Genomic DNA, 27,044 nt, shown 5'->3' on the forward strand with positions numbered 1-27,044 from the left:
CAGCAGGGGGAGACGTCCGTTCTGCTTTCCTTGAAGGGGAAAGAGCGCGCACGCGCAATACACACCGGGAGAAAGTCATTGCAGCCGCCTTATAACAGCTGCAGAGAAAGGGGGAGGGGTTGAGTTCTAGGAGCAATACTCCTAGACACGATGTGCGCGGCAAGGGTGGCTGCTGGGGCCGCTGTCCTCTCAACGGGGGCAGGAGCAATAGCCCCAGCAAAGCGGGGCCAACCGACGGCTCTCAGTGGTTTGCAGCAGCCCGTGCATATAAGGGAGCGTGCAGAAGTAGGAGCAGGTGGATGCCCGCCTTAAAGCGCCCTCTAGGCAGCGGAAGTGTGGCTTTCTTTACATCCGTCCTCTCGAATAGCAGAGTTAGGAGAGGAAGGGGGGAGGGGGAAAAGGGAGGGGAGAGGAAAAGTCACTGCATAATGTAAATAAACACGCGCTCTCACCCCACCACCACCACCACCCCCCTCGCCCCGTCAACCCTATGCACCCCGGCCTTTGCAGCCCCAGCGAGACTCCAACCCCAGGCCATGAACGCGAGCGGCGGGGGCGAGGGCTTCCCCGGCTCAGTCCAGTGTAAGTTATGCCGCACGGCGCGCTCCGGGGTCCGGGCTGGAACACACTGAGGGAGAAGTGGGCCGAGTCGGGAGCCCCGAAACCTGGGTAGCAACAACCTGCCGGCGCGAGCTCCAGCCCGGGAACCTGGCTGGGAGAGAGCGCGCGCCTGCCGAGCGGAGGAGGGCGTGGGAGCCTGGGACGCTGCTCGCTTGCATTTTTCCGGGCAGCGCTGCAGCTACGCTCGAGCCGGGGGAGGCGGGGTGGGCTGCGGCTGCATCCAGGGACAGCTCCAGCATCAGCGCCCCGAAGGCTTTTATCTCCCACCCCTGCAGAATCTAGAGGGCCCTCCCAAGGAGTCAGGGGACGGTAGCTTGGGAAAAAGTTTGAGTTTACCCCACCCTTGGTTCGTGGTCCCCTCCCCCATGAGGCTAGTGGCCAGGAGTTGAGGGACACTTGTGTCAGGAGAGAGAGGCTAGGAAGGGGAAGCAATAGGAAATCCCTGCAAAGATAAAGCTAGAAAAGTTCTGCCACACTCACACCAAATCCTGCATTGCTGAGGAATATGATTTCAGCATTCATAACTGGGGAAAAAGCATTTGCATGACCCCATTAATAAGAAATCAAGGTTAGCTTAAGATGCAAGAGGCTTCCTTGGGTGGGTTGGGGTTTGGTGGGGAAAACTACTTTATTTTTAACATCATCCTTTTTTAACCCTTGCTGTCCCTTGGATTAGAAAGCATCTGGAAATTTTTTTTTAACACTATGAGTTACATATCTGCCTCTTTCAAGATTTACCTTAATTAGAAGATGAGGCCTCGATCCGTCAGTGAAAAAATGTATACTCTCCCCTAAGTCACTTCATTTCTCATTTCCTCAGTTAACCCAGCTGCCAAATGTGGGTGGGAGGAATCGCTACAAAGAAATTATACTTATAAAGGACTTAGAGCTCCTTAGGAAAAAAAAAAGGTTATCTAAATTTAAAGTTATTATTGATAATATTATAATAGCAATATCAGTAATAAAATACTGAGAATAACTTTGGGCTTGCTACTTTACTAAAAGTAAATATATACAGGACACCTGTTCTTTGGGGGGGGAATAAATTATCCAATTATTCTAGATAGCATATATTGAAGGCCTCACTCCTTTAAAAAAAATATTAACTTGCTTTGTCAATGTAAATTTAATTGGGCTTGTTATTTTAAAATTCACAAGAAATTCATCAGCGTTTCAAAAAATCAGTGTTGTACCTCCACCCAGACATAAGTCTCTGTATAACTTAATAACTGTTTTTATAAATTTCTGTGGCCAGGCTTTTCCTGAAGTCTTTCTGCACCTAGCCAATCTGCTCCTCAGGTGGTCTGTTGTCCAGCTGTTCTTGGAGTCTTTACGTTTTGGCAGGCCCTCCAAGAGTTTGCCCTCCCCGGCAGAACCTTGGAGAATCTGGGGTCACCTCCATGCCAGGTTAAACCATCAAGTAGGTTTTTAGTGGGGTCATAAGAATTTACCTTTTTAAAAAAAAATTGTACTGAAAAGAGCATTTAATTTGGAGTTAGAAGACCCGGGTTCACATTCTGGTTCTGGCACTTATTGCCTGTTTGACCTTGGACAGATCACTTCATTTCCCTGAAGAGGTTTCACTTGATGAATTCAGAGGTACCTTCTGGCTCTAAACCTGTCACCCCTATCTACGATCTTTATCATTAGTCCAAAAGTAAAAGCCCATTCAATTTGCACTTTGAAAATGTTTTTTATTCACTTGTGAATTTTTTCTTTTCATTATATGTAGTTCCTGGTGGCACTACGGTCTTAGTGGAGCTAACCCCAGATATCCACATCTGTGGCATTTGCAAGCAACAATTTAATAACCTGGATGCCTTTGTAGCCCATAAGCAAAGTGGTTGTCAGCTGACTAGCACTACCCCGGGTGCTCCCAGCACAGTTCAGTTCGTGTCAGAGGAAACGGTGCCAGCAACCCAGACTCAGACCACCACAAGAACCATCACTTCAGAGACCCAGACCATCACAGGTATGTATAGCTTTAATCACCTGGAAAATAAAAATGTAGCCGTACATGGCAGGATCCTTGTGACTAAATGCCAGCTCTTGGAGTATCCCAGGCTTTTACCACTGTCTGGAAAGGAGGCTAAGTCACAAAATCCTGAAGTTCAGAGGGCACTAAAACGTCTCTCTTCTAGCTAACCCAGACTTTTTTTCTTATAAATGAGAAAATTGAGATTCAAAAAAGGCAAATATCTTGCTAAAACTGTCACAGGAAGTTAGTTAATGGCAGACCTGGGACCAGAACCCAGTTTTCCTGATTCTTTTCTCTTAGTGCAATACTATCCTCTGTGAGGAGAAAGCCCCTGGATTGAAGTCATCATTATCAGTAAACTCAATTATTTGTATACAATACAAGAAAGTTCTGTATTCAGAATATTGGGGTTTATATTTTAACACAAGGAAGAAAATTATTAGTTTCTGATGTGGTTATCAACTCTACCCTCTTCCCATTCATTCAGCAAACATTTAAATAAATGGTTAACAAATAGCTACTATGTTAAGAACATGGGACTAGATACTAGGAGGGATACAAAGTTTAGACAGCAGTCTCTGCTCTTATGGTACTTTGAGTCTGGTAAAGAACTAAAACCCATACACTGATAATTATCTGCAATACACAATTAACCTTGACAAGTACATTAGAGAGATGCAAAACAAAGTTCTTTGTGAGATCCAAGGGAGATCCCTCCTAACCAGTGGAGGTTTCCTGGAAAAGGCAGCATTTGAAGAGGGCTTTAAAAGGGTGGATAAGGGTTTGAGGAATGGGGTGGTAGTAAAAGGCAGAGATGTGAGGCATAAGAAAGAAACAGCATAAGCAGAGGCAGAGAGGTAAGAACTCATTGGGAGAACAGAAATTATTTGTAATATGAGATAAGGCTGAAATGTTGGAAAGAATAGTATTGTGCCAAACTGTGGAGAACTTTGAATAACAAGGCAAAATCGGTCCATCAGTAAGCATTGATTAAGTGTCTACAGTATGCTTAGCAGTATGCTAGGTACCGAGGATACAAATGTAAAAAAGTGAAATAATCCCTACTCTTGAAGATGTTATGTTCCACTGTACATATGTATGTACAGAATAAATATAAAAAGAATAAATACAAAATATATATATATATAATATAGTTAAATGAAAGATTGTTACGGAGGCAGGGCATTTGGGGGGATCAGGAAAGACTTCCTGTAAAAAATGGTGCTTGAGCTGTGTCTTCAAGGATGTAAGAGATTTTATGAGGTAGAGGTAAGGAGGCAGTATAGTCCAGGCATTGAAGACGGTCATGAGATGAGAGGTGGAGTGCTATGTGTGAAAAATAGAGAAAAGGCCAGTTTGGTTAAATTATAGAGTAGAGAAAAGGGAGCAATGTATAATCAATGATGCAGGAAGGAGACGTTGGGGCCAAATTATGAAGGGCTTTAAAAGCTAAACAGAGAAGTTTATAGTTTATCCTAGAGACAATAGGGAACCACTGGAGTTTAGTGAATCGGGTCAGAGCTATACTTAAGGATAATCACTTTGGCTGTTGTGTGAAGAAGGATGGATTGGAGTGGGAAGTTTTGAGACAAAAGATAAACTAGTCCATTGTTGCAGTAGTCCAAGTGAGCAGTGAACAGAGAAAAGGGATCAGATTCTAGAACTGTTGTGGATGTAGAAAAGAGAAAAAATTTGGCACCTTCTTTATATCCTCTATAGAAATTTAGGTTTCTTTGAGCATAAGATGGAAAGAGTAAGAAAAAGAGTTCTAGGAGGAAGAAGAATTTGTTAACAAGAAGGCATAGGTTCTAGAGGGAAGGGAAACACAATGAAGAAAAGGACCAGGGAAGGAAAAGCAGGACTGAAATGGATGGGGATGAGAGAGAATGAGAAAATAAAGGTTATGAATCTGAAAGGCTGAAAGGTTGATGGCACCTTCAACATAAATAGGGAAGGTCAGTAGATGGGAAGGTTTTCAGGGAAAGATGAATTCTGTTTTTGACACGTTGAGGTTGAGATATGTCTGGGACGTCTTGTTCGAAATACCTAATAAGGAGGGAGAAGCATTTTATCTCCTACTCTAGATCTTCCTTTTTTTTCTTCCTTATTCCATCACTCTTCAGTACTAGATTTCTCCTCCCATTCCATGCTAAGCCAGACGAAAGAGTAGACACATTCTTCACTCATCACTACCATCTCCAGACCCATTGACTGCTGCTGACCCTCAGCTATCTTTTCTCCTTTGAGGTTTACTCCATCTGCCTCTATCACCCAGTCCAGATCCATGGGTGCGTGTGTGTGTGAGTGTGAGATACTGCCCCTGATTCACTCCCCGTTTTCCAAAGGATTCCAGTACCTTCCTCTCTGCTCCTTCATTATACTCCTAATTCATCAAATTTCTTAACTTGCATGTCCTATATCTTCACTTTGTTAGGCACAAGGCTGGTCATACTTTAGATATCATTTAGCCCCAGTTACTGCTGCCTCTATGATACTGAATTCTTAAATTCCCTTCTCTGATCATAACCTCTTCTTTTTTCTCTGCCTTGCTTCAGTGTCATTCCTTCTAAACCTAGGCTTTATGCTTTTGGCAACATATAGTCCTTCCACTCTAGTCTGAAACCTCACTTTCACTGCTTCATCGCCTCCACACTATAACTGACCAGTTCAACTACATCCTGCTCTCTGTCCTACATACTTGCCCCCTTTTCCTAAACATCTACTCACAAGTTTCCAAACTGCTGAGGCAGCCAGATGGTGAAGTAGTTAGAGCTCTGGGCCTAGAGTCAGGAAGACCTGTGTTCAAATTCAACCTCAGATACTTCCTAGCTCTGTGACCCTGGGCAGATCACTTGACCCTGTTTGCCTCAGTTTCCTCATCTGTAAAATGAGCTGGAGAAGGAAATGGCAAAACACTCTTTTATCTCTGCCAAGAAAACCCCAAATGGGGTCACAAAGAGTCAAACAGGACTGAACAAAAACAACACAGGGTTGTTGTGAGGATCAAATTAGATAATATTTTTAAAGCTCTCAGCACACAATAGGTGCTTAACAAATGTTTATTTCCTTCCCTTCCACTACCCTGGGTTACCCCCACCATCCTCCTTTACCATGCTGCTGAATACTCCAAAATGCCACTGAAGAAGCCACACAGCTGTACTGGCTGCTTATTGTTCTTTAATATTTTAATATTATTTTATTGTTCAGAGTTGTGTAATTTAATCTCAGCTGGGTCCTCAGTGCTTCCTAGCAGTCCTTTCATTCTTCCTTGATTAATTCTCTACCATACTCCCCGTAGCAGCTATTCCAAGCCTCCTCAAGTCCTCTATGCCAAGGATAGCAAAAACTGGCAAGCCATGTGGCCGATATCCCATGCATCCCAAAATCAGATTAAATTATAACTGGAAAATATTTTTTTTAAAATAACAAAATAAGTAAAAATACAATAAAACATAGATAATATTACATTTTACAACTAAGTCAATATGCAACCCACAGGTTTCTTTATGTGCAATTTAGTAGCCCCCATTTCTATTTGAGTTTGACACCGCTGATCTAAGAGCACCTCCTCCCTTACGGGCCCTAACTTTGTCTACTACTTAACTAAGAAAATCTAGGGAGAAAAAAAATCTAGGTTGTCCACTGAGTTCTCTCTTCCTCCCTCCTCCACACCTCAGAACCCTTCTATTTTATCCCTCATTATCTTCTCCTTTGCTCCAGTCTCTGAGGAAGAAGTAGCCCTTCTTACCAAAGCCAATCCTTGTAACTGCTTCCTTGATTTTATTCCCTCCTGCCTCCTCCGGGAGCTTGTCCCTCCAATAAATCATACTCTCTTTGACTCTTATTTCCGTCTTTTCCTAATCTCCTCATTTCTATCTTACCACCTACAAACATGCCCAAGTCTCCCTCCATCCTAAAGGAAAAAACAAACTTCACTTACCCTGCTATCTCTTCAAAATCTTACCCTGTATCTCAACTTTATTTCACAACCAAACTCCCAGAAAACATCTGTTCTCGTTGCCTTCATTTCATTATCTCCCACTCACTTTTCAACCTCCAGAAACCTTGCCTTGTCCCCGAGTGGGCACATGCTTTCTCCTCCTCTCGTTCCCCATACTTTCTAGCTGACTCCCTGAGACAACTCCACTTCTGGGTGACCCCTCCCCATCCCATTGTCCAAACCTCATTCTCCATCTCCCACCGACTGCTCCCTTATTCCCGTTCCCATCAACCCAATCCCACACACACACACATCGCCCCCCACTCTAAAGCCAACCATCCCTTCTGTTGTATTCCCTGCAATACCTGCTTCACAGGTAACAAATTAGCTTTCATCTTAAAATTTTTCCTTTTTTGTTCCCTTCAACTTCTTGTAATCCCTGAGATCCGGCTACCCTCTCTATCACTGGTTGTACTCTCTTTGGTCATGGTCGGGGAGTTGGAACACTCCTTGCACCCCATTGCCACTTCTAGACTTTCCACTACCACCACCACCACCACCACCACTAAGCAGCCTCCCCTTCTTTGAGGTTCATTTAATCCATATTTATTACCCAATCGAGATTCCAGTGGCTGTTGTCTACAAACCTCTAAGGATACCCTCCTTCCTCCCACAATGAGTTCAGTGTCTGGCTCACAGTGTTTTCTCCTCACCAACTCCTGCCCTCATATTAGGGGACTTCAACATACACATACACATATATATATACACCTAAACATATACACACACATCTATATATATGTGTTTATGTATATTCCTGCAAAAACCCTAATTGAATTCCTTAATTTATTCAATTTCTAAAAGACCTGCTCCTCTACCCACCTCAGCTACACACAGAGATGGTAATAACTTTGATTTTGCTTTCACTCTCAAGCATTCCACCTCTGTTTATGAAGTCTGAAATTCCTTGATCTTATAATCTGTTATCATTTCACATCTTCTTCTGCCTTGCATCTCAAATTCTGTTTTTCTTTCTTACCATGATCGCTCATTACTTACTCTACCATCAGTTCTTTCCTAGGCCAACACCTCTGCCCTGCACAGTCTCCTTTTTTCCGTATCTTGATCATTTGATGAACCAGTTCAACTGTATTCTGTCTCCTTAAGGCCCTTGTCCCCTGATCCTGTTGCTGTTCTTTCCCCATCAAGCATCAGCCTTTGATTACTTCACCATCCACTGCTTTCACTTCCTACATTCACATGCCTCTGAACAAAGGTGGAGAAAAATCATGAAACTACACTGACTTGATCTACTACAGATTTATATTATATAATCTCAACTCAGTCCTCACTGTGAAAAAGCAATTCTTTTATGCCTCCCTATTCAGTTCACTACCCACTCTCCACAACTGCTCTTCCAAACCTTTTCATCCTTCCTCAAACCTCCCACAGATCCCCCTCCCCACCCCTCTCAGCTGAGAACCTCATCTTTCACTGAAAAAATTGAGGCCATTCACCACGAGCTCCCTCTTCTCTCTTCCTCCTAACCTCACATCACTCAGATACCTCCTGCCACTACCTCTTCCCTCACCCTGTCTCACGTTATGATATTAGCCTTACTCCTTACCAAGGTTAATCCCTCTGCATTCACAGGTGATCCCTTTCCATCCCATCTTCTCCAGCACATTGTCCCTTCTATCATTTCCACTCTCTCACTAGCCCTCGATCTCTCTCTAGTGGCTGTTTCCCTACTACCTATGTATATATGCCTATGTCTCCCCATTCTCAAAAAACCCTCAATTGGTCTGTTCATCCCTACTAATTACTGTCCTACATCTCTCTTCTCTTTCATGAATAAATTTCTTGAGAAAGCCATCTGAAATCAGTGTCTTGACTTCATTTCCTCTCTTCTAAATCCTCTGCAATCTGGCTTCTGATCTCATAATTTAACTTTTCTCTCCAGAGTTTGCAGTGATCTTTTCCTTGCCCCATCTAATGGCTTTTTCTCAGTCTTCCTCCTTCTTGATATCTCTGTAGCCTTTCATGTTGTCAGTCACCCTCTTCTTGATACTATCTTCTCACTAGGTTTTTGTGATGGCTCTTTCCTGGTTCTCCTCCTACCTGTCTGACCATTCCTTCTCCATCTCCTTTGCTAGAACTTCCTCTAGATCTTGCATGCTCTCCATGGGTTTCCTCAAGGCTATGTGTTGGTCTCTCATCTTCTTCCTCTATACTATTTTGCTCGGCAACCTCACCAGTTCCCGTAGATTCTATTATCATTTTTTAAGCAGATGATTCTTAGATGTATTTGTCCAGTCCTAACCTCTCTACTGACTTCCAGTCCTATATCTCCAATAGCCTACTGGACATCTCAAACTGGTTACGCCATAGACATCGTAAGCTCAACATCAGAAACTCATTATCTTTCCCCCAAAACTCTCCACTTCTAAACGTCAAACTTCACCATTCTCTTGGTCTGCTAGGCTTGAAACCTAGTGTCATCCTTGACTTCTCCCTCTCTCTCACCCTCCACATCCAATCAGTTTCTAAGTCCTATCAATTCTACCTTGATAACATTTTTCATATGCTCTCCTTTCTCCCCTCTGATACTGCTACCACCCTGGTGCAGACCCTCTTCACTTCACACCTAGACCATTATAGTAGCCTTCTGGTTGGACTCCCTGACTCAGGTTTTTTCCCAGCCCAGTCCATCCTTCATTCAGGTGTCAGATTGATCTTTCTAAAGTACAGATATGAACACATTACCCTCCTATTCAATAAACTTTAATGCCTCCCTATTAGTACTTGTTTAGTCATTTTTTTCAGTCACATCTGACTCTCTGTGACCCCATTTGAGGTTTTTTTTTTTTTGGCAGAGATACTGGAGTGGTTTGACATTTTCTTTTCCAGCTCATTTTACAGATGAGAAAACTGAGGCAAACAGGGCTAAGTGACTTGCCCAGGGTCACACAGCTAGTGAGTGTCTGAGGCTGAATTTGAACTCCGGAAAATGAGTCTTCTAGACTCCAGGCCCAGTACTCTATCCACCACACCACCTAGCTGCCCTGTTAGCACTAGCATCAAATATAAAATCCTGTTTGGCTTTTAAAGCCATTCATAACCTGACCTCGTCTTACCTTGTCACCTTTCTTATACCTTGCTACCTTCCATGTACTCTATGCCAATGACACTGACCTTGCCATTCCTTCTACAAGATACTCTCTCGACTCTAGGGACTTTCTCTGGCCATCCCCCATGGCTCAAACTCTCTCCCTCCTCATCTCTACCTTCTGGCTTCCCTAAAGTCTCAGCTGAAGATTCATCTTCTGCAAAAAGCTTTTCCCAATCCTCCTTAATCTTAATGCTTTCCCCCAGGATTAGCTCCAATTTATCCTGTGTATATCTTGTTTGTACATAATTTGCATATTGTCTTCCCCATTAAACTGTGAGTTCCTTGAGACCAGAGACTGTCTTTTGCCTTTCCTTGTGTCTTCAAGGCTTAGCACAGTGCCTGGCATATAGTAGGCACTTAATAAATGCTTGCTGACTTGACTCGACTTCTGCCAGCACTTTACTAAAATTGCTCTCTCCACAATTATTAGCCATCTCTTCACTGCTAAATCTAAAGGCCTTCTCTCAGTCTTCATCACATCTGACCTCTCTGCAGCTTTTGATATTCTCTACTCCTTTGGCTACAGCACTACCCTTCTCCTGGTTCTCCTCGTACCTGCCTGAAGACTCCTCAGTTTACGTTGATGAACAACCATCTCAAATTGGAGTGTCCCCTAAGCTCTGTCCTGGGCCTTCCTCTCATCTCTCACTGGGCGTCCAGGTGGATCAGGGGCTAGGGCACTGGCGCTGGAGACAAGAAGACCCGAGCTCAGACCTCTGACTCCAAATCAGTGTTCCTTCCACTATTTTTTCTAGATGGGTAGGCATCATAGAAGTGCCATTCGAACTGGGCAAACCTGTTTGCCTCTGTTTGAACTGAGGATAATAAATGTACCTACCTCACAGAGTTGTTGAAAGGATAAAATGAAACATTTTTAAAACATTTAGCACAGTGCACATAGCGGACATTTAATAAATGCTTATTCCCTTCCCCCCCACCCCCACCCCTTCTTGCTATACTCTTTCCTGGTGATCACTCTCTCCACAGCTACAGTGTTCCAAAATCTTTGTCTTCAGCCCAAATCTTCATTGAATTTTCATCCCAAATCACCAGCTCCAGCCTGGGTATCTCACGATATCTCAAATTCACCATATCTTCCCCCCTAAACTTATCCCTCCTCCGTGCTTCCCTGTGTCTCTTAAACATACCACCATCCTCTGTCATCCAAGTTCACAACCTCAGAGTCACACGGTACCCTTCTATCAGTTACCCGATAGGCAGTCCTCTAGCCTTTGCTCCAGTGAAGAGAATCCCAGTGTATCATCTCCAAGACAGTTCATTCTACTTTTGAACAAATCAGATTGTTAAGGGAGGGGCAACTAGGTGGCACAGTGGATAAAGTGCTGGACCTAGAGTCAGACTCATCTTCCTGAGTTCAAATCTGGCCTCAGACACTAGCTGTATGATCCTGGGCGAGTCACTTAACCCTGTTTGCCTCAGTTTCCTCATCTGTAAAAAATGAGCTGCAGAAGGAAATGGCAAACTCCTTCAGTATCTTTGCCAAGAAACGCCCCCCCACCAAAAAAGAGAGTCATAAAAAGTCAGACACAACTGAAAAATGACTGAACAACTCTTAGGAAACTTTTCCTGACATCGAGTGAAGTTGTGCCTCTTTCTGATTTCTACTTATGACTCCTAGTTCTGAGTCTAATCCCTGTCCATAAAACAGTCTTGCAAATATAGTGGGTCATTTATGAAGAGCTGGAAGGAACCAGAGAGGCCCTCTAACCCCCAGCCCCTCGTTTACAGATAAAGAAACCAAGTCCCAGAAAAGTTAAGTGACTCGTCCAGGATCACTTAGCTACAAAGTGGCAAAGCTTTAATGTCTTCACCAATCTCTTCTTCAGGCTAAATGTCCCCAGTTCTTTCAACCATTCTTCATATGGAATGTATTTGAGACCTTTTGCCTCCAATGTGGACATTCTAGTTTATCAAAGTCTTTCTTGAAATGTAGTGCTCAGAACTGAACAACAGGGCTGCAGATATGGTCTGACTGGGGCAGCATAAATCTAGATTATCAACTTCTCGTTCCTGGAAGCTGTGCTTCTCTTAATGCAATCCGAGATCATGTTGGCTTTTTTGATTGCCACATCACACTGCTGACTCATTGTCCTTTTTAGTCTCTTATAAAACCCTGAGATCCTATTCCCACAAATTTCTTCCTAATTGAGTTGCTGCCACGTGATGCCATGCTTGTAAAGTTAATTTCTCAAATCAAAATGTAAGACTCTAACATTTATCCCTATTAGATTTCATCTTTTTAGATTCAGCCCTATTCTCTAGCCTATCTCCTGCCAGGATATTTTTAGATACTGATCCTGTAATCCAGGATGTTCTCTCTCCCTCCTAGCCTTATGTCATCTGCAAATTTGGTAAGGAGGCCATCCATATCCTTTTCCAAGTCATTGATAAAAAATGTTAAGCAGTACAGGGCCAAGAAAAAATCACTGGAGACCTTCGAGGTTGATATCAAACCATTAATTAACTATTCTTTGGGGCTCTCCATTCAACCAGTTCCAAATCCATCTAACTATATTATGGGCTAGCCCAGCACTTCATAAACTCTATGTATATATACATATATATGTATGTATACATATATGTACACATATATACATAAAATTTTTCTATGTATTTTGTTATATAATATAAAATTTATACGTATGTATATATTATATATATCATATGTATCATATATTGTATTATATATATCTATATCCCCTTAATAAAAGGATTTGTTCTATGAAGTTTGTATTCAGTCAAAGGGCCACACTTGAGGGCCTAGAAGGTGACATGTGGCCTTAAGGCCACAGGTTCCCCACCCCTGACACCCCTTGCCTCTGACTCCTAGAATTCCTAGATTCCATCCAGGCTTTAGTTTCAGTACCTGTGAACTCCAGCTCCTGTGTCAAGCCTTTCCTGATTTTTTCTCCCCCTAGTTGTTAATGCTCCCTTCCTTAAATTATCTGGGCCTCAGTTTCATTGCCTGTAAAATGAGCTTTCCTCGTGCCTTAGACGGCCTTCTGTACTCTACTCCTCCCAAATTCTCCCTTCAAGGCCTAGCTCAAATGCCACTTCTTTTATGATGCCTCCAAGCTGGAAGTAAGAGTGGAAGGAGCACTGGAGTTAGAGTCCAGAAACTTGGATTCACATTACAGCTCTGCCATTTATGATGTGTGTAACCTCAGACAAGTCATCCAGACTCTCTGGGCCTCAAATTTCCATATCAGTAAAATGAGAGGGAAATGATATGATTTTTATAGTCCATTCTTCATCTTACGTTCTAGCATTTTGCATTCCTCTTATCCACTTAACATATACTAATTTATATTTATATGTGTCTGTGTCATCCCTTCCCCTTTTTAGGTTTTAAATTCCTTTAGGGCAGCAACCATATCTTTATATTGGTTTCTTCCCCATTGTTTAATAAATGTTTGGTCAGTGAATGAATGAAAAAATTAATGCATGCTCTCCTAATGCCAGGGCAGTGAATTCTGTCTTCTAGCAGCTACTTGGCTACAGCCACAGATACCACTGTGTGGAAGAACAGAGTAATTGCCATACTATGGTCTGTACTTCCCAACCTAGTGTTTTGTTTCCGTATGCCTTTACTGACAAGCCCAGAGAGTGTGGATGACTCACCGGAAATTCATCACCACAACTGGCAAAATATTCCAAGACACGGCATTTATCTAAGCATGCGAAGAATGATACTCATGCTAAACTCTAGACAGGAGAATATAATGCAGTAGCCCCTAACACTGAGGAACTTATGCAATGAAAAAGTATGTAATTTTTCGTTAACTTTTTTATCACAGATCAGAGCCTATCAACACAAATCTAAGTACAAAGAAAAATAATATTTCTGAGATACTGACAGTGATGCTTTAATTCCTATCAGTGTTCAATATGACATAATTCTTACACATGCAAAGAATTTTTTTGGAGAAGTGCTGTGTTTTTTAGTGTGGGAATAAATATTCGTATGTTTTTATTAGATTAGTTAGATTGTAAATCATTTTTCATATTTTAATAGTTCAGCTTACTATTAATCATGATGTATGATTACATTAAGAATTATAAAAATGCTCATATGACAGTAACCTTTTTCATATCTTTAGTTTCAGCTCCAGAATTTGTTTTTGAACATGGTTACCAAACCTACCTGCCCTCAGACAGCAGTGACACCCAGACTGCCACAGTCATCTCGGTCCCTCCCAAGTCACGGTCTCGAAAGCCTGCAGCCTCACCTGCACAGAAGAAACTGAACTGTTGCTATCCAGGTAAACATAATATATTGTATCTTATTTCATGAGCAACACAAGCAGACTTAAAATGGGGAATTCAGGTTTCCCGTTCTCTCACTCTGCATCCCGTCTATACCAGCTTCGCCAGCATACTCGGCATCATTGTCAACCACTGTTGGATGCTTACTTAGTCCAAAAGAGTCCTGCAGTGTTTTTAAGCCTGGTATGTGACTTGCCAAGGCCACAGACCTCTGTCAACTTCCTTCTGAAGTCTCTAAATTCCAGTGTACCATTCTCTTTCCATCCTTGTTGCTGTTATTTACTGACCTTAACATCACTCCTCTCCCAAGCTTTCCGGATGACCTCAGTAGGCTGTGGTCTTCCCCTCCACCACACCCCCTGCCATTATCCTTAGGAACTGCATTTGATTCATGCTGATTAACAAGTCCTCATCCCCAGCTGACCGTACAATTCTTTAACCCCAGTTGAGATTACCTCCATTCAGCCACACCGACACAGTCACAACCTCGATTTTACTATCTTTGAGAACTGCACTAAGATCTGAAACTTGAAATTTCTTGCCCTCCAGTCACAACCTTCTAACATTTCACTGCTCCCGCTCTGTGGCTCACACAAAAACTATGCTTCATCCGTAAGGTGGCCCTTAGACCCCTAGTGTGTCCCTGTCCTTCTGGAGCATCCCTCCCACTCTGGCATCTCCTGCCTCCATATCCAGCCTTGACCCTGCAATCATACACTTCAGTACTTCATTAACTACTATCCTAGAGCCTCTTCCCTTTTTCACAAGAGGTCTCTTGTAACAAAATAAAGCAAATAAGCAAAGCTAAGACTACAGTGACCGCATCTGAAAGTGCAGCCAACATTCCACATGTGGAGCTCCTCCCCCCTCTATGTTGTTAAATTGTTTTTTAATTAACAGAAATTTGTTTTATCTCTCTCCCACCCTCCCCCACCCCATTAAAAAGAGAAAATGTAATAAATATGCAAAGTCAAGCAAAACAAATTCCCTCATTATTTGTATAGTATATACATATACATATATATGTATAAATACACATATGAGGGCATATGCACATATATACACATATATTTACATACACATATACATGTTTCATTCTGTCACCACATGCACAATCTTACTTATTTTTTGGTTCTCCTGGGTTTCTGAGCATCACTGGAGAAAGTTACAAAATTGAAATGATCTCACCTACTATCTATTAGCATTCATTTATTAACATGTAAAATGTGCCAGGTGTTGAATTGAGGGTTGTGTGTACAAATACAAAGAGTGAAACAATCCCTGCCCTCAAGGAGTTTACATTCTAACTGGGGAGATAAGTATCATTAAAAGTATATATGAAATAAATTGTAAAGAAAATAAATTCAAGGTAGTTAGGGAAGTAGGAGAGCATTTGCAGTTGGAGGAAATCTACCGGATGCTTTTGGTGCATGATGCTAGCTGAGTCCTCATTACCACTCACCAGTTCACTTATTCTACTCTTATCAAATTCTTCTTACTCCCTATAGTGACTAGTCTTTTAGTCAGTCAGCAAACTTTTAGTTAATCAGCCAATGAACATTTATTAAGGACCTACTATGTGCCAGGCACTGTATTAATCACTGAGGATACAAAGAAAGTTAAAAGACAGTCCCTGCCCTCCAGGCCCTCACAAGCTAATGAGAGAGACAGCATGCAAATAACTATGTACAAACAAGTTATATACAAGGTAAATTGGAAATAATCAACAGAGGAATGGTACTAGAATGAAGAGGGATCAGGAAAGGCTTCCTGTAGAGGACGGGATTGTAGATGGGACTTGAAGCCAGTGAAGCCAAGAGACAGAGATGAGGAGAGAGCATTCCATCAATGTGGGGGTGGGGCGGTCAATGAAAATTCCTGCAGTTGGGAGATGGAGTATCTTGTTCAGGAAATAGCAAGGAGGCCAATGTCACTGGATTGAAGAGTTAGTAAAGAGGTATAAGATATAAGAAGACTGGAAAGATGGAGGGCATTCAGAGGGAGGTTATAAAGGGCTTTGAAAGCCAAACAAGCTTTTTCATTTGATCCTGGAGGTAATAAGAAGCTATTGAAGTTTACTGAGTAAGAGTTTAACAAGTTTAACATTGTCAAACTTGTGCTTAAGAACGATCATTTTGACAGCTAAGTGGAGGATGGACTAGAGTAGGGTGAGACTTGTGACCAGCAAACCCGTCAGCAGGCTGCTGTAATAGTCCTGGCATGAGGTGATGAGGACCAGAGTGGTAGCAGTATCAAGAGTAGAGAAGGGAGAATATGTGAGAAATATCACAAAGATAAAATCAACAGGCCTTGGCAACAGATTGGTTATGAGAGCCAAGAGAGAGTGAGGAGTCAAGAATAACACATCCGTTGTGATACTAGAGAACCAAGGGGATGGTGGTGCCCTCAATAGTAATAGGAAAATTTGGAAAGGAAGAGTGTTGGGAGAAAAGATAATTATTTCAATTTGAGATATTTTGAGTTTAAGATGTCTACAGGACATTCAGTTTGAAGTGTCTGATAGGCAGTTAGGGATGAGAGACTGGAGGTCAGCAGAGAGGATAGGCCTAGATAAGGTGGATTTGAGAATTATCAATGTAGAAATGATAATTGAAACCATAAAAGCTAATGAGGTCATCAAGTGAAAGGGTATAGAGGGAGAAGAGAAGATAGCCTACAAGGCCTTGTAGGACACTCATGATTAGTGGATCTCACCTGGATAAAAACGCAGCAAAGGAGTAGTGAGACTGGTAGGAGGAGAACCAGGAGAGAATAGTCATGAAAACCTAGAGGGAAGAAAATATGAAGGAGGAGAGGGTGATCAACAGGGTCGTGGGCTACAAAGAGGTAAGAAGAATGAGGATTGAGAAAAAGCCTTTAGAAATCATTAGTAATTTTGGAGAGCAGTTTAGTTTGAATGATGAGATAGGAAGCCTAATTGTAGGGAGTTAAGAGTGAAAAGAGAGGTACAGGTCCCTGTTATAGGCAGCCTTCTCAATATATTTGGCCACAAAACTTAGGACAGATATGGAAGGATGAAGTGAGGGGGTTTTGAAGATGGAGGAGACATACACATATTTGCAGGAAGTAGAAAAGCTGCCAATCCACAGGGAGAGATTGCAGATAGAAGAAAGTGAGTATGATAGAGGAGGTAGTCTCTTAGGGAAGATGGACAGAATGAGATCACTTGTGCATGTAGGGGTTAAGACCTCCTCTTCATTTGGGGAAGGGTGAAGGAAGAGGTGGTGGCAGAAGGCACCTGGGTGATATAAGATGGGGAGAGAAAAGGGAGCTCTCAGTGAATGGTCTCCATTTTTTTTAATTGGTCTCAATTATCTAGTAAAATATGAGGCAAGGTTCTCGGCTGAAAGGGTGAGGGGAAGAGGAGCCATTGAGAGACTCTTCAGGCTCAAACCACTACACTTAATACAAATGACTTAGCCTCCTATTCCAGTGAGATTAAGGCTTACCTACTCTGTTCCTCATAACTTCCCATCATCTTCTTTCCTCTACTCACAAAAGAAGAGATATCCCTATTCCTTACTAAGACTCGTCTCTTTTCCTGTACCCTTGATCTCATTCTGTCCGTATCTCCCACTGTCCTTGTCTCTCATGTGCGTTTTTGGCCTCTCCCTCTCCTCTAGCTTCCTGCTGTCAGCTTTCCAGCATGCTGTGACCTCCTAGTCCTTTAAAAAAGGCAAAAAGCCTTCCTGATCCATCCGTTCTATCCAACTATGACACCTTATCTTTCTCCTCTAAAATTGTTGAAAAAATCATCTAGTCATCATGTTATCTAGTTATCAAGTGATACCTTCTTCCTCACACCCTCAGTCTTCAATCACTTGCAATTTTGCTTCCCCCACCCCACCTCTCTACAGCTCTAAGGTACAACCTAACTCCTGGTTGCTCAATCCATTGTCTTTTGTTCAGTCCTCATCCTCTTGGACTTCTCCACCACATCTAACACTGCTGACTTGGCTCCTTCTGGATATCTTCTTCACTTGGCCTCAGAGGGGTTCTCCTGCTTCCTTTCTCACTACTTCTTTGTTTGTTCCTCATTCTTTTACCAGCCCCTTTAATGGGTTTTCTCACTTCTCTTTGTCTCACTTCTCTTCTCTTTATACTCTCTCCTTTAGTAAATGCATTCACTTCCTTAGCTTTAACTAGCACTTCAATACAGATGACTCCCAGATCTGTATCCCCAGGTCTAATCTCTCTTCTGAGATTTCCAGATGCCTGGATGCCCAGAAACACTCGAATTCATGAGTGCCCCAATCAAACGTGATGTGTCCAAACCCAAATTGTCTTAAATCTGTTCCTCCTTCTGACTTGGCCATTTCTGTCTTCCACATGTATCATTCAGTCCGATGTTTGAAATCTTAGGTTTATGTCTGCCTCTTCCTTCATGCCCCTTATCTTATCTGAGTCCTATTTATTTTATCTTCATAACATCTCTTGAATTTGTCCCTACCAATCTCTTTCCCTGAATAGTCTGTACTTTACTGTCCTTTTACTTTACTGTGCCTTTGCTCAGGCTCTTTCCCCATCCCTCCTTGCTTTCTTTGTTGTATTCCTTCCCATTCTTTTTTGCCCAGCTCAGATACCACTTGCATAAAGCCTTCTCTGATTCCCACCTCCCTCAGTGATGATCTCTCTTCTCAGACCTCACTTAGTACTTTGTTTTGCCCCTTTCTAAAGTTCTCACATTGGTCTTCCCCAAGGTTTTGTCCCAGGCCTTCTCTTCTTTCTCTACTCTCTCAGTAACTTCATCACCTCCCATAGAGTTAATCATCATATCTCTGCAGATGGCTCCCACATCTCAGTACCTCATCACCAGTTGCCTGTTGGATATTTCAAACTGGATGGCCTAAAAACATCTCAAACTCCACATAAATTCATTATCTTCCCCCAAAATCTACTCCTCTTCCATACTTCACTATTTCTGCCAAAAGTGCTACCATCCTTCCAGTACTCCAGGTGTGTAACTGTGGCTTTATCCTCAATTCCTCACCTCTTATATCCAGTCAGTTGCCAGTTCTTGCCATTTCTACATCCACAACATCTCTCAAATCCAAAGTCTTTTCTGTATTCACATAGCTACTACCTTAATTCAGGTCCTCATCATGTTCCCGTTCTGACTGGTTCTTAAACTTAGGAGAAATTTTAAAAGTTACTGGTTTTTTTTAGGTTGCCAATTCAAGACAGCATATGGCATGAAAGATATGGAACGTCATTTAAGAACCCACACAGGTAAGTGTCCGTGACCTTCTCTTTTTATTTCATGTGTTCCCTGAGTGTGTTTTAATGTTTTACTGTGTGATACCTTTTGTAGCTGTTTATAGGTTGTATTATAAAATGGATCATATCTTTGAAAGTTATAAAATTCTGAAATTGGTCACCTTTTTCAAGAACTCAGGTATGCTTCTAGAATTAGATTATAAATTCCTCTATGACAAAGACTCTGTCTAATATATCTTTGTATCTGCCTCAGCTTTACATATAGCCAGCCAGCATTTCACAAACGTTTGCAGAAGGAATGCATGCATGCAAACAGTTGATCACTTTACCACTGTATTATAAATTATTAGCTGAAATAGAGTAGATAAACTTCATAAACTAGATTTCTATAAGCAAAATTGCTGTGAGGTTTGATAAACTGTGTAATCTAATTGGTCTAAGGATTGCCATCCTACATTTAAAGTCATTTATGTGTAGGAGGCAACAAGTGTTTTATTTTATATCTCTCTACAAAGTAGTCTGGACAGATTCCCAGGGAGCCTAGGTGCTACATGGGAACATACAAGTTGCATGGGCTCATTCTTCACCCCAAAAGTGGCACAAAAAAAGTTAAATGTGTCATTGCCCTTTGAAATAGCTTATCCCAACCTGACTCCCTACCCATGACCTTTTTCCTCTTTTCCAATCGTGACCACCCAACAATGTCTGTTTTGTTTGAAGGAGACAAGCCCCACAAGTGTGAGGTCTGTAGCAAGTGCTTCAGCCGGAAAGACAAACTGAAGATGCACATGCGGTCACACACAGGCGTGAAGCCATACAAGTGTAAGAGCTGTGACTATGCTGCTGCCGACAGCAGTAGCCTGAACAAACACCAACGAATACATTCTAACGAGCGTCCTTTCAAATGCCAGATCTGTCCCTATGCCAGCAGGAACTCCAGCCAGCTGACTGTGCACCTCCGATCCCACACTGGTAAGGAGAAGCCTGGCCAGGAAACCTCTTCCCGGCTTATCTCTCTATCTACAACATGCCTTGCTTGTATTTTGGAAATCTGAGGTCTGCTATAGCTGGTACAGAAAGGATTAGTTCTGAATCTTGCCTTACCTCTATAGAAAAGCAGAAATCACTGGTATGGATAGATAAATGGGGTACGTGACAAGGCAGCACAGAATCATGCAGGAACTACCAGATTAGGTGGTACAGTAGATAGAGCCTTGGACCTGGAGACAGAAAGACCTGAGTTCAAATCCAGCCTCGAATGCTTACTAGCTGTGTGACCTTGGGCAAGTCACTTAACCTCTTTCTGCCTTGGTTTCCTTATTTGTATAATAGCACCTGCCTCCCTGGGTCATTGTGAGGATGAAAATGAGATTATATTTGTAAAATGCTTTGCAAAACTTAAAACACTATATAAAGCACAAATCCAGCCTCAAGTACTTTCTATCTGAGTGACCCTAAGCAAGTCACTTAACCTCTTTCTGTTTCAGTTTTCTCATCTGTAAAAGGGGAATAATCATAGCATTAACTTGTCAGGGTCGTTGTGAAGATAAAATAACTATAGAGTGCTTTGCAAACCTTATCATTATTATTATTAATTATTAGTTATCATTATTATTCATTTTCATTAAGTTAATAATAATAACAATAACCAGCGGAGCAGGTTTTTCATCCTTTTTCTGACTGCAGTTATGTGACTTACTCATAGCTAGGAATGATAATAACCAAATTTTCTGTGGTGCTTTAAGGTTTACAAAGCATTTATCACACATTACCTCATTGGACTCTCAAAGAGCCCCATTAATTAGGCATAATTGGCATTATTCCCATTTACAGATGAAGAAACTGGAGCTGACAGACAGAAATCAAATGTCAGAGGTGAGATTAGAACCCAGGTTTCTTCCAGCCTTCAGTATTGAATTCTTTCCATGTCTCCTGTCTCAGTTTCCTCACCTGTAAAATAGAAACAGTGCTTATACTCACTACCTCCAAACCTAAAACTGCTTTAGAAATGTGAGTTATTATTATTGTGTTATTCCGTATTAACAAACAGGGTTTGTCATATGTAACAGAAATATTTTTAAACTAGCCTAGGAAGTGGAAATGATGTCATTTTCTAGCTGTCCCTCTTGAGCTTCTGACCTATGAAATTATTTAATTTTTTTTTTCCTTTGCCATCTTGAGGGTGAACTTCAAGGGAAATCTTAATGAGGACTTCCTCTTAGTTTGAAACCTAAACTTGAGAATTCCCTCTGAGTTCCCTTTATATTGGTTTGCCTGTGCTCTGAAGGATTTGTTTCTTACTGATTAAAAAATAAATCCCTGGCAAAAGAAGAGATTCATTTAAACTTTAATTCTTCCCGTATTCAAAAAAGTTTAGGCTCTACAGCTTAGCTATGAAAGGTCTAAATTTCCTGGGATTTAGCCTTCTGACGGTTTGCATAGAAGGAGATTCTTCAAGTTTAATCGTACCTCAAAGGTCATCGATTGCCACACCCTAGCGCAAGAATTTCCTCTACCACCACAATGTCAGACTCAAATAGAAATGGGGGCCACTGTGCCACATGCAAGAATCCTTGAAGGCGACATAGTGACTTACAAAACCACACAGCAACATTATCTATTCTTAATTGTATTTTTATTTATTTTGTCAAATATTTCCACACCAGGGAATGTTATGGGCTGGGTGTTTTGACAATTCTGCTCTGCAGCATCCTACCACAAAAAAGAATTTGATATTCTCATCCTCTCTCTCTCTCTCTCTCTCTCTCTCTCTCTCTCTCTCACACACACACACACACACACACAAAATATGCTCAGATGTTAAAGAAAGCACGCGAAAGACCAAATAAGATCATAGGATTAAAACATGCAAGAGGGGAACCTCAGAGATTATAATTCAGGGTTTCAATATGTGTTCTCAGGTATAACTTTTTCTTAAGATGATTATTAACATTTAACATTTATTTCTCCTTGTTCTTGTTATAAAAAAACCGATACATCAATAACACTTACCTGCGTTGTGCTAGGCAGTAGAGGCACTTTGACGGTACAATGGATAGTGAAATAGACTTGAAGTCAGGAAGATTTGAGTTCAAATGTTGTTTCACTTACTAGCTGTGTGACTCTGGGCATGTCATTTAGCTTCTCAGCCTCGGTTTCCCCAAATGTAAAAAGGGGGTAATAACATCTCCTTCCCCTTTGTTCCTCTCATTTGTTGTAAGGAACAAATGAGATAGTAGAGTATATATGGCATAGCCATTTTGCTGTTCAGTGGTTTCATTTGTGTCCAACTCATAACCTCATTTAGGGTTTTCTTAGCAAAGATACTGGAGTAGTTTGCCATTTCCTTCTACAGCTCATTTTACAAATAAGGAAACTGAGGCAAACAGGGGTAAATGACTTGCCTGGGGTCACGGAGCTAGTAAGTGTCTGGGATCAAATCTGGATTCAGGTCTTCCTGACTTCAGGCTCAGCACTCTATCCTCTGTGCCACCTAGCTGCCCTTTATAACATAGCAAAATGCTGTGCAGCCTAAGAAAAGTAGCATTGTATTTGATATGCAGGTCCTGGGAGTTAAGAAAAGATGAGGGAGATCCTTTCCCCATTTTCTGTGGCTTTTTTTTTTAAATACAGCCACCTGAAAGAATTTAGCCAGGCCACAAGCAAATGAATTTGGAATTTGGAATCAGTGTTTGCTGAGGCATTTTCCTCCGTCAAGAGCAACATCTTTCAGTGAAATGGATTTTTTTTTTTAAGAAACCCAGCAGCTGGGTTTTATATAACTCCACTAGCAGAGCATGCAGCTGGGATTGTACGATAAATAAATCAGAGCAGTAAACAATGCATCTTTATTAATAAAAATCTGCATAAAATCCAAGCTAGGCATTTCAAACATTCTTAAAATATACTCTGATTAGCACAGCATGATACAAAAACATGTAGCAAAATCAGTGTAATATGTAACTCAATCAACAAATTGTGCAAAATTATACCACTCTGAAACATTAACTGGTAAAGTGGGCAAATTAACCATGTGCACGGTAGCTTGCTTATTAAAGAGGAAGAATGCACTAAGTACATCCACAAATTATATTTTGATTTGGGAAAACTAGAGACCCCTTTTAATCTCCCAGTGCCAAAATAAATGATGATAGCTTAGGTTCGGGGAAGAAAGAGCAGATGCCCTTTTTTCTCCTCTGCGCTGCAGCGACTCGGGCTCCTCAGGAAGTGATTTTCTAACCTGGGCTCACTCGTTCCCTTGGCAGGGGATGCCCCGTTCCAGTGCCAGATGTGCAGCGCCAAGTTCAAAATCAACTCGGACCTGAAGAGGCACCTGCGCGTGCACTCGGGGGAGAAGCCTTACAAGTGCGAGTTCTGCGAGGTCCGCTGCGCCATGAAAGGAAACCTCAAGTCGCACATCCGCATCAAGCACAATACGGAGAACACCTTCAAGTGCGCGGAGTGCGACTTCCAGTGCGGGAACAAGACCAGCCTGCGCCACCACAGCCGCACGCACCAGCCCGAGCAGCCCGAGAAGTGCCCCGAGTGCAGCTACTCGTGCGCGCACAAGGCCGCGCTCAAGGTGCACGAGCGGATCCACTGCGAGGAGCGGCCCTTCAAGTGCGACTTCTGCAGCTTCGACACCAAGCAGCGCAGCAACCTCACCACGCACGTGAAGAAGGTCCACGGGGACAAGGTCAAGGGCAAGAAGCAGGCCCTGGAGAAGAAGGGCGTTGGGGCAGGAGGAGGGGCGGGCGGAGGAGGAGGAGGCGACCGGCCCAAAGCCGGCAGCTCGCGCCAAGTGGCCAGACTCGATGCCAAGAAGGCTTTTCAGTGCGATGCTTGCGAAGCGTCCTTCGTGCGGGAAGATTCCCTCCGGAGCCACCGGAAACAACACAGTGAATACAGTGGCAATAAAAACGCCGAACTGGCTGTTCTGCAGCTTCAGATGGAGCCGGGCCGTCAGGTGGGCACGCCTCTCACGGTCAATCCCCTCCAGGTGCCCCTCCAGCCCAGCCAGATCCCCCAGTTCAGCGAAGGAAGGGTCAAGATCATCGTGGGCCACCAAATGCCGCAGACAAATGCCATCGTCCAGGCAACTTCGGTGAACATAGTGCCTCCGGCTCTAGTCGGCCAAGGTCAGGAAGACCTCCCGGCCAATAACCGGCTGCAGATTCTGCGCCAGGTCAGTTTGATTGCCCCGTCTCAGCCATCTGTGTGCCAGAACGAGGCCGGGCCAATCGGCCAGTCGGCGGTTCTGCTGACCACTCACGATCAGACCGAAGGGGCTGCTTTGCACCAGACTCTAATCCCTGCCCCTTCGGGCAGTAACCACGAAGGCCCGGCCAACCAGACTTTCATCACAAGCTCGGGCATTAGCTGCTCCGATCTGGAAGGCCTCAATGCTTTGATTCAGGAAGGGGCGACAGAAGTGACTGTGGTCAGTGACGGAGGCCAAAATATCACCGTATCGACCACTGCCCCTCCTATCTTTTCCTCTTCTTCCCACCAAGAACTGCCTAAACAGACTTATTCCATCATTCAGGGTGGGGCCCACCCTGCAGCTTTGCTCTGCCCTGCAGATTCCATACCGGATTAACTTTTTTTAAATGTCTTCCCTTCAAAATAATCTCTTTCACCTGTTTAAAACACATCAGTGGAATTCTGTGAAATTTTCTCATCATGATTTAAGTACTTCCAGATTGGCTCCTTGAAAAATAAATTATAATTTTATACTGTCATATATGATAATTTTTTTCACATTGTAAAAACCTTGAGAGCAGATCATTTCTGAAATGCCATGTCATAACCACTATACATGAAAATGCTTCCGAGACACCACTGATCAGATAAAGAAAAATAAAGCATTCTAAGCAATAGTAAATGCAAGTATTTTTTGACTTCTTGTATTTCCTTACCCTGATATGGGTACCTTATGCCTTCATTACCTGGATGACAGACTTGTTCCCAGCACCTCCAATAAAGTTCCAGTACAGGGGAGAAACTTCCCTCCTGTCTCATGTGGCTTTTTAACACAAAATTCATGGTCAAAAGAAACAAACTATTGTTTGCTTATTTTTCTTATGGAGCTCCTTTTCTAAAATCTAGCCTGTCCATGACCTCCTAATCCTGGTTTATATACATTTCTGACTTACATATGACCCTGACATATGAAAGGTTATATATACATTAATTCAACTAATGGTCTTCTTACCCTGACAACACCCTTTGGGATTTTCTTTGCATTTTACCCTCCCCCAGCTTTTGCTTGGGACATCCCCCTACACTTTACCCGACTCTCCTTAACCCAACTTCACACCTTCAAGTATAAAAGACTCCTGCATTAGGCCTTTGTGTAATTTTGTCTCACCCTAGGGTGATATCTACAGAGGGAAGAGAGAAGATGGGGAAAATCCAAGTTTGCCTATCCCACCACCCCACAACAGCATCTCAGCTGCCTTTTCTATTCAGATGCTTCATCCCACTCTCTGCCCTGACCTGCCTCAGCTCCTATAAGGAAATAGACTTGAGTGCTTCTGAACAAAGACTCAACATCAGACTTATGAACAGCTCTCCTTCCCTATGGAGTCTAAAATGGGGTTAGAGTTAAGAAAAGGAAGGAGACTTTTTGATACTTTAGGATTTTTTTAAATTTTATCAAAAACAAATGTTAAATTGATTGAAAAGACTTTGTATGTAGTTAATTTAAGTTGGTGGTGCCAAGTTTAATATATTTCACTTCCTTGAAAACAAGTTTTAAATGTAAATAAACGTTAGAACTAAATAAGGTATTAGACCCTTTTTTAAAAAATCTTTTTTTATTGTGAATTAATCATCAACAAACATGAATGTTTCAAGATACAAAGAACAGAAAGGAGGATTGTATGCAAACCTGGATTTCTGTTATATACAGCTTTTTTTAAAAAATGTCTATTAAATTTAACAGGAACAAAACTGTCTTGCTTGTCTGTGTCCCCTTCTGAACTTCCTTCTGCTCTCGTCTGTGTATTTTTAAATATTTCATTGATGTTCTTTTTTTTCTGCATCACTATCACCATCTTCCAACTCAGTGCCAGCCTATGAAAGAGGATATTTGCGTATTGGTTGTACCCCTTCTTATCTCCCTGTAGAATGTAAACTCCTGGAGAACTGGAAAAAGGTGGTTTGGTTTTGTTTTTAGATTCCCAAGAATGGAGCACAGTGCCTTACACGTGGTAGGCACTTAATAAAAGCATGTGGAATATTTGGTGCTAGACCTGCTCTTCATTGTCCTAATTTGGAATATTATGTTCAGTTCCGGGCCCCTTTTAGGAAGGATATTGACAAGCTGAACTATAACTACAAGAAGTCAGACAGGAAGGGAAGGTCAGAAGCAAAGGTAATGGTGATGGAAAAAGGGAAACAGGTGAGAAAAACATAGGGAACGTAAAAGAAGCTTTCTGGATTGAAAAGTGGTAATCCCAGGAGCTCCACAGCAGTAAGAAGCTGCCCCCACCCCCCAGCTCCTTACTCCCCAAACCCCTAACAGCTGCCCCACCGAGATCCTATCCTATAACGATGAGACTGGTTGTGGTGTCTCATGATAACAACAAGCTAACAGGAAGAGGCAGATGTTTTACATGCAGAGGTATAAATATTATGAGAACTCTTTACTTCCTGTTAATTCTACATTGAAATTCTTGCATTAGCCACAAAGATTACAACTCTTATTTCTGTTTTGAAAGCTTAGGCTCACAGCATGATTTTTTTTCTGCTGGCAAATTCTTTTGGAAGGCCTGAATAATGATATCACAGCGTTTCATGGGACA

General features: G+C 42.2%; 1 protein-coding gene across 1 annotated transcript; it reads left to right on the forward strand.

Annotated features, from left to right (window-relative positions):
- The first annotated feature begins 374 nt into the window (after positions 1 to 374).
- ZFP64 (ZFP64 zinc finger protein) lies at positions 375 to 25,721 on the forward strand. Its single transcript, XM_036751284.1, has 6 exons — positions 375 to 582; positions 2,354 to 2,593; positions 13,833 to 13,994; positions 19,186 to 19,248; positions 19,957 to 20,208; positions 23,502 to 25,721. The coding sequence occupies exons 1-6, from the start codon at positions 537 to 539 to the stop codon at positions 24,833 to 24,835; spliced, it is 2,097 nt and encodes a 698-aa protein (XP_036607179.1). The 5' UTR covers positions 375 to 536; the 3' UTR covers positions 24,836 to 25,721.
- The last annotated feature ends 1,323 nt before the right edge of the window (positions 25,722 to 27,044 follow it).

The sequence above is a fragment of the Trichosurus vulpecula genome, chromosome 3 (genome assembly GCF_011100635.1).
Source record: "Trichosurus vulpecula isolate mTriVul1 chromosome 3, mTriVul1.pri, whole genome shotgun sequence".
In the NCBI taxonomy this organism is placed as follows: Eukaryota; Metazoa; Chordata; class Mammalia; order Diprotodontia; family Phalangeridae; genus Trichosurus; species Trichosurus vulpecula.

Bases quoted from the DNA above. Each gene is read 5' to 3' on its own strand.
- ZFP64 (XM_036751284.1), top strand. From the start codon at position 537: ATGAACGCGAGCGGCGGGGGCGAGGGCTTCCCCGGCTCAGTCCAGT. The intron at 2,594-13,832 runs GTATGTATAGCT...TCATATCTTTAG, and splicing joins AGAGACCCAGACCATCACAG to TTTCAGCTCCAGAATTTGTT. The intron at 19,249-19,956 runs GTAAGTGTCCGT...TTTTGTTTGAAG, and splicing joins TCATTTAAGAACCCACACAG to GAGACAAGCCCCACAAGTGT.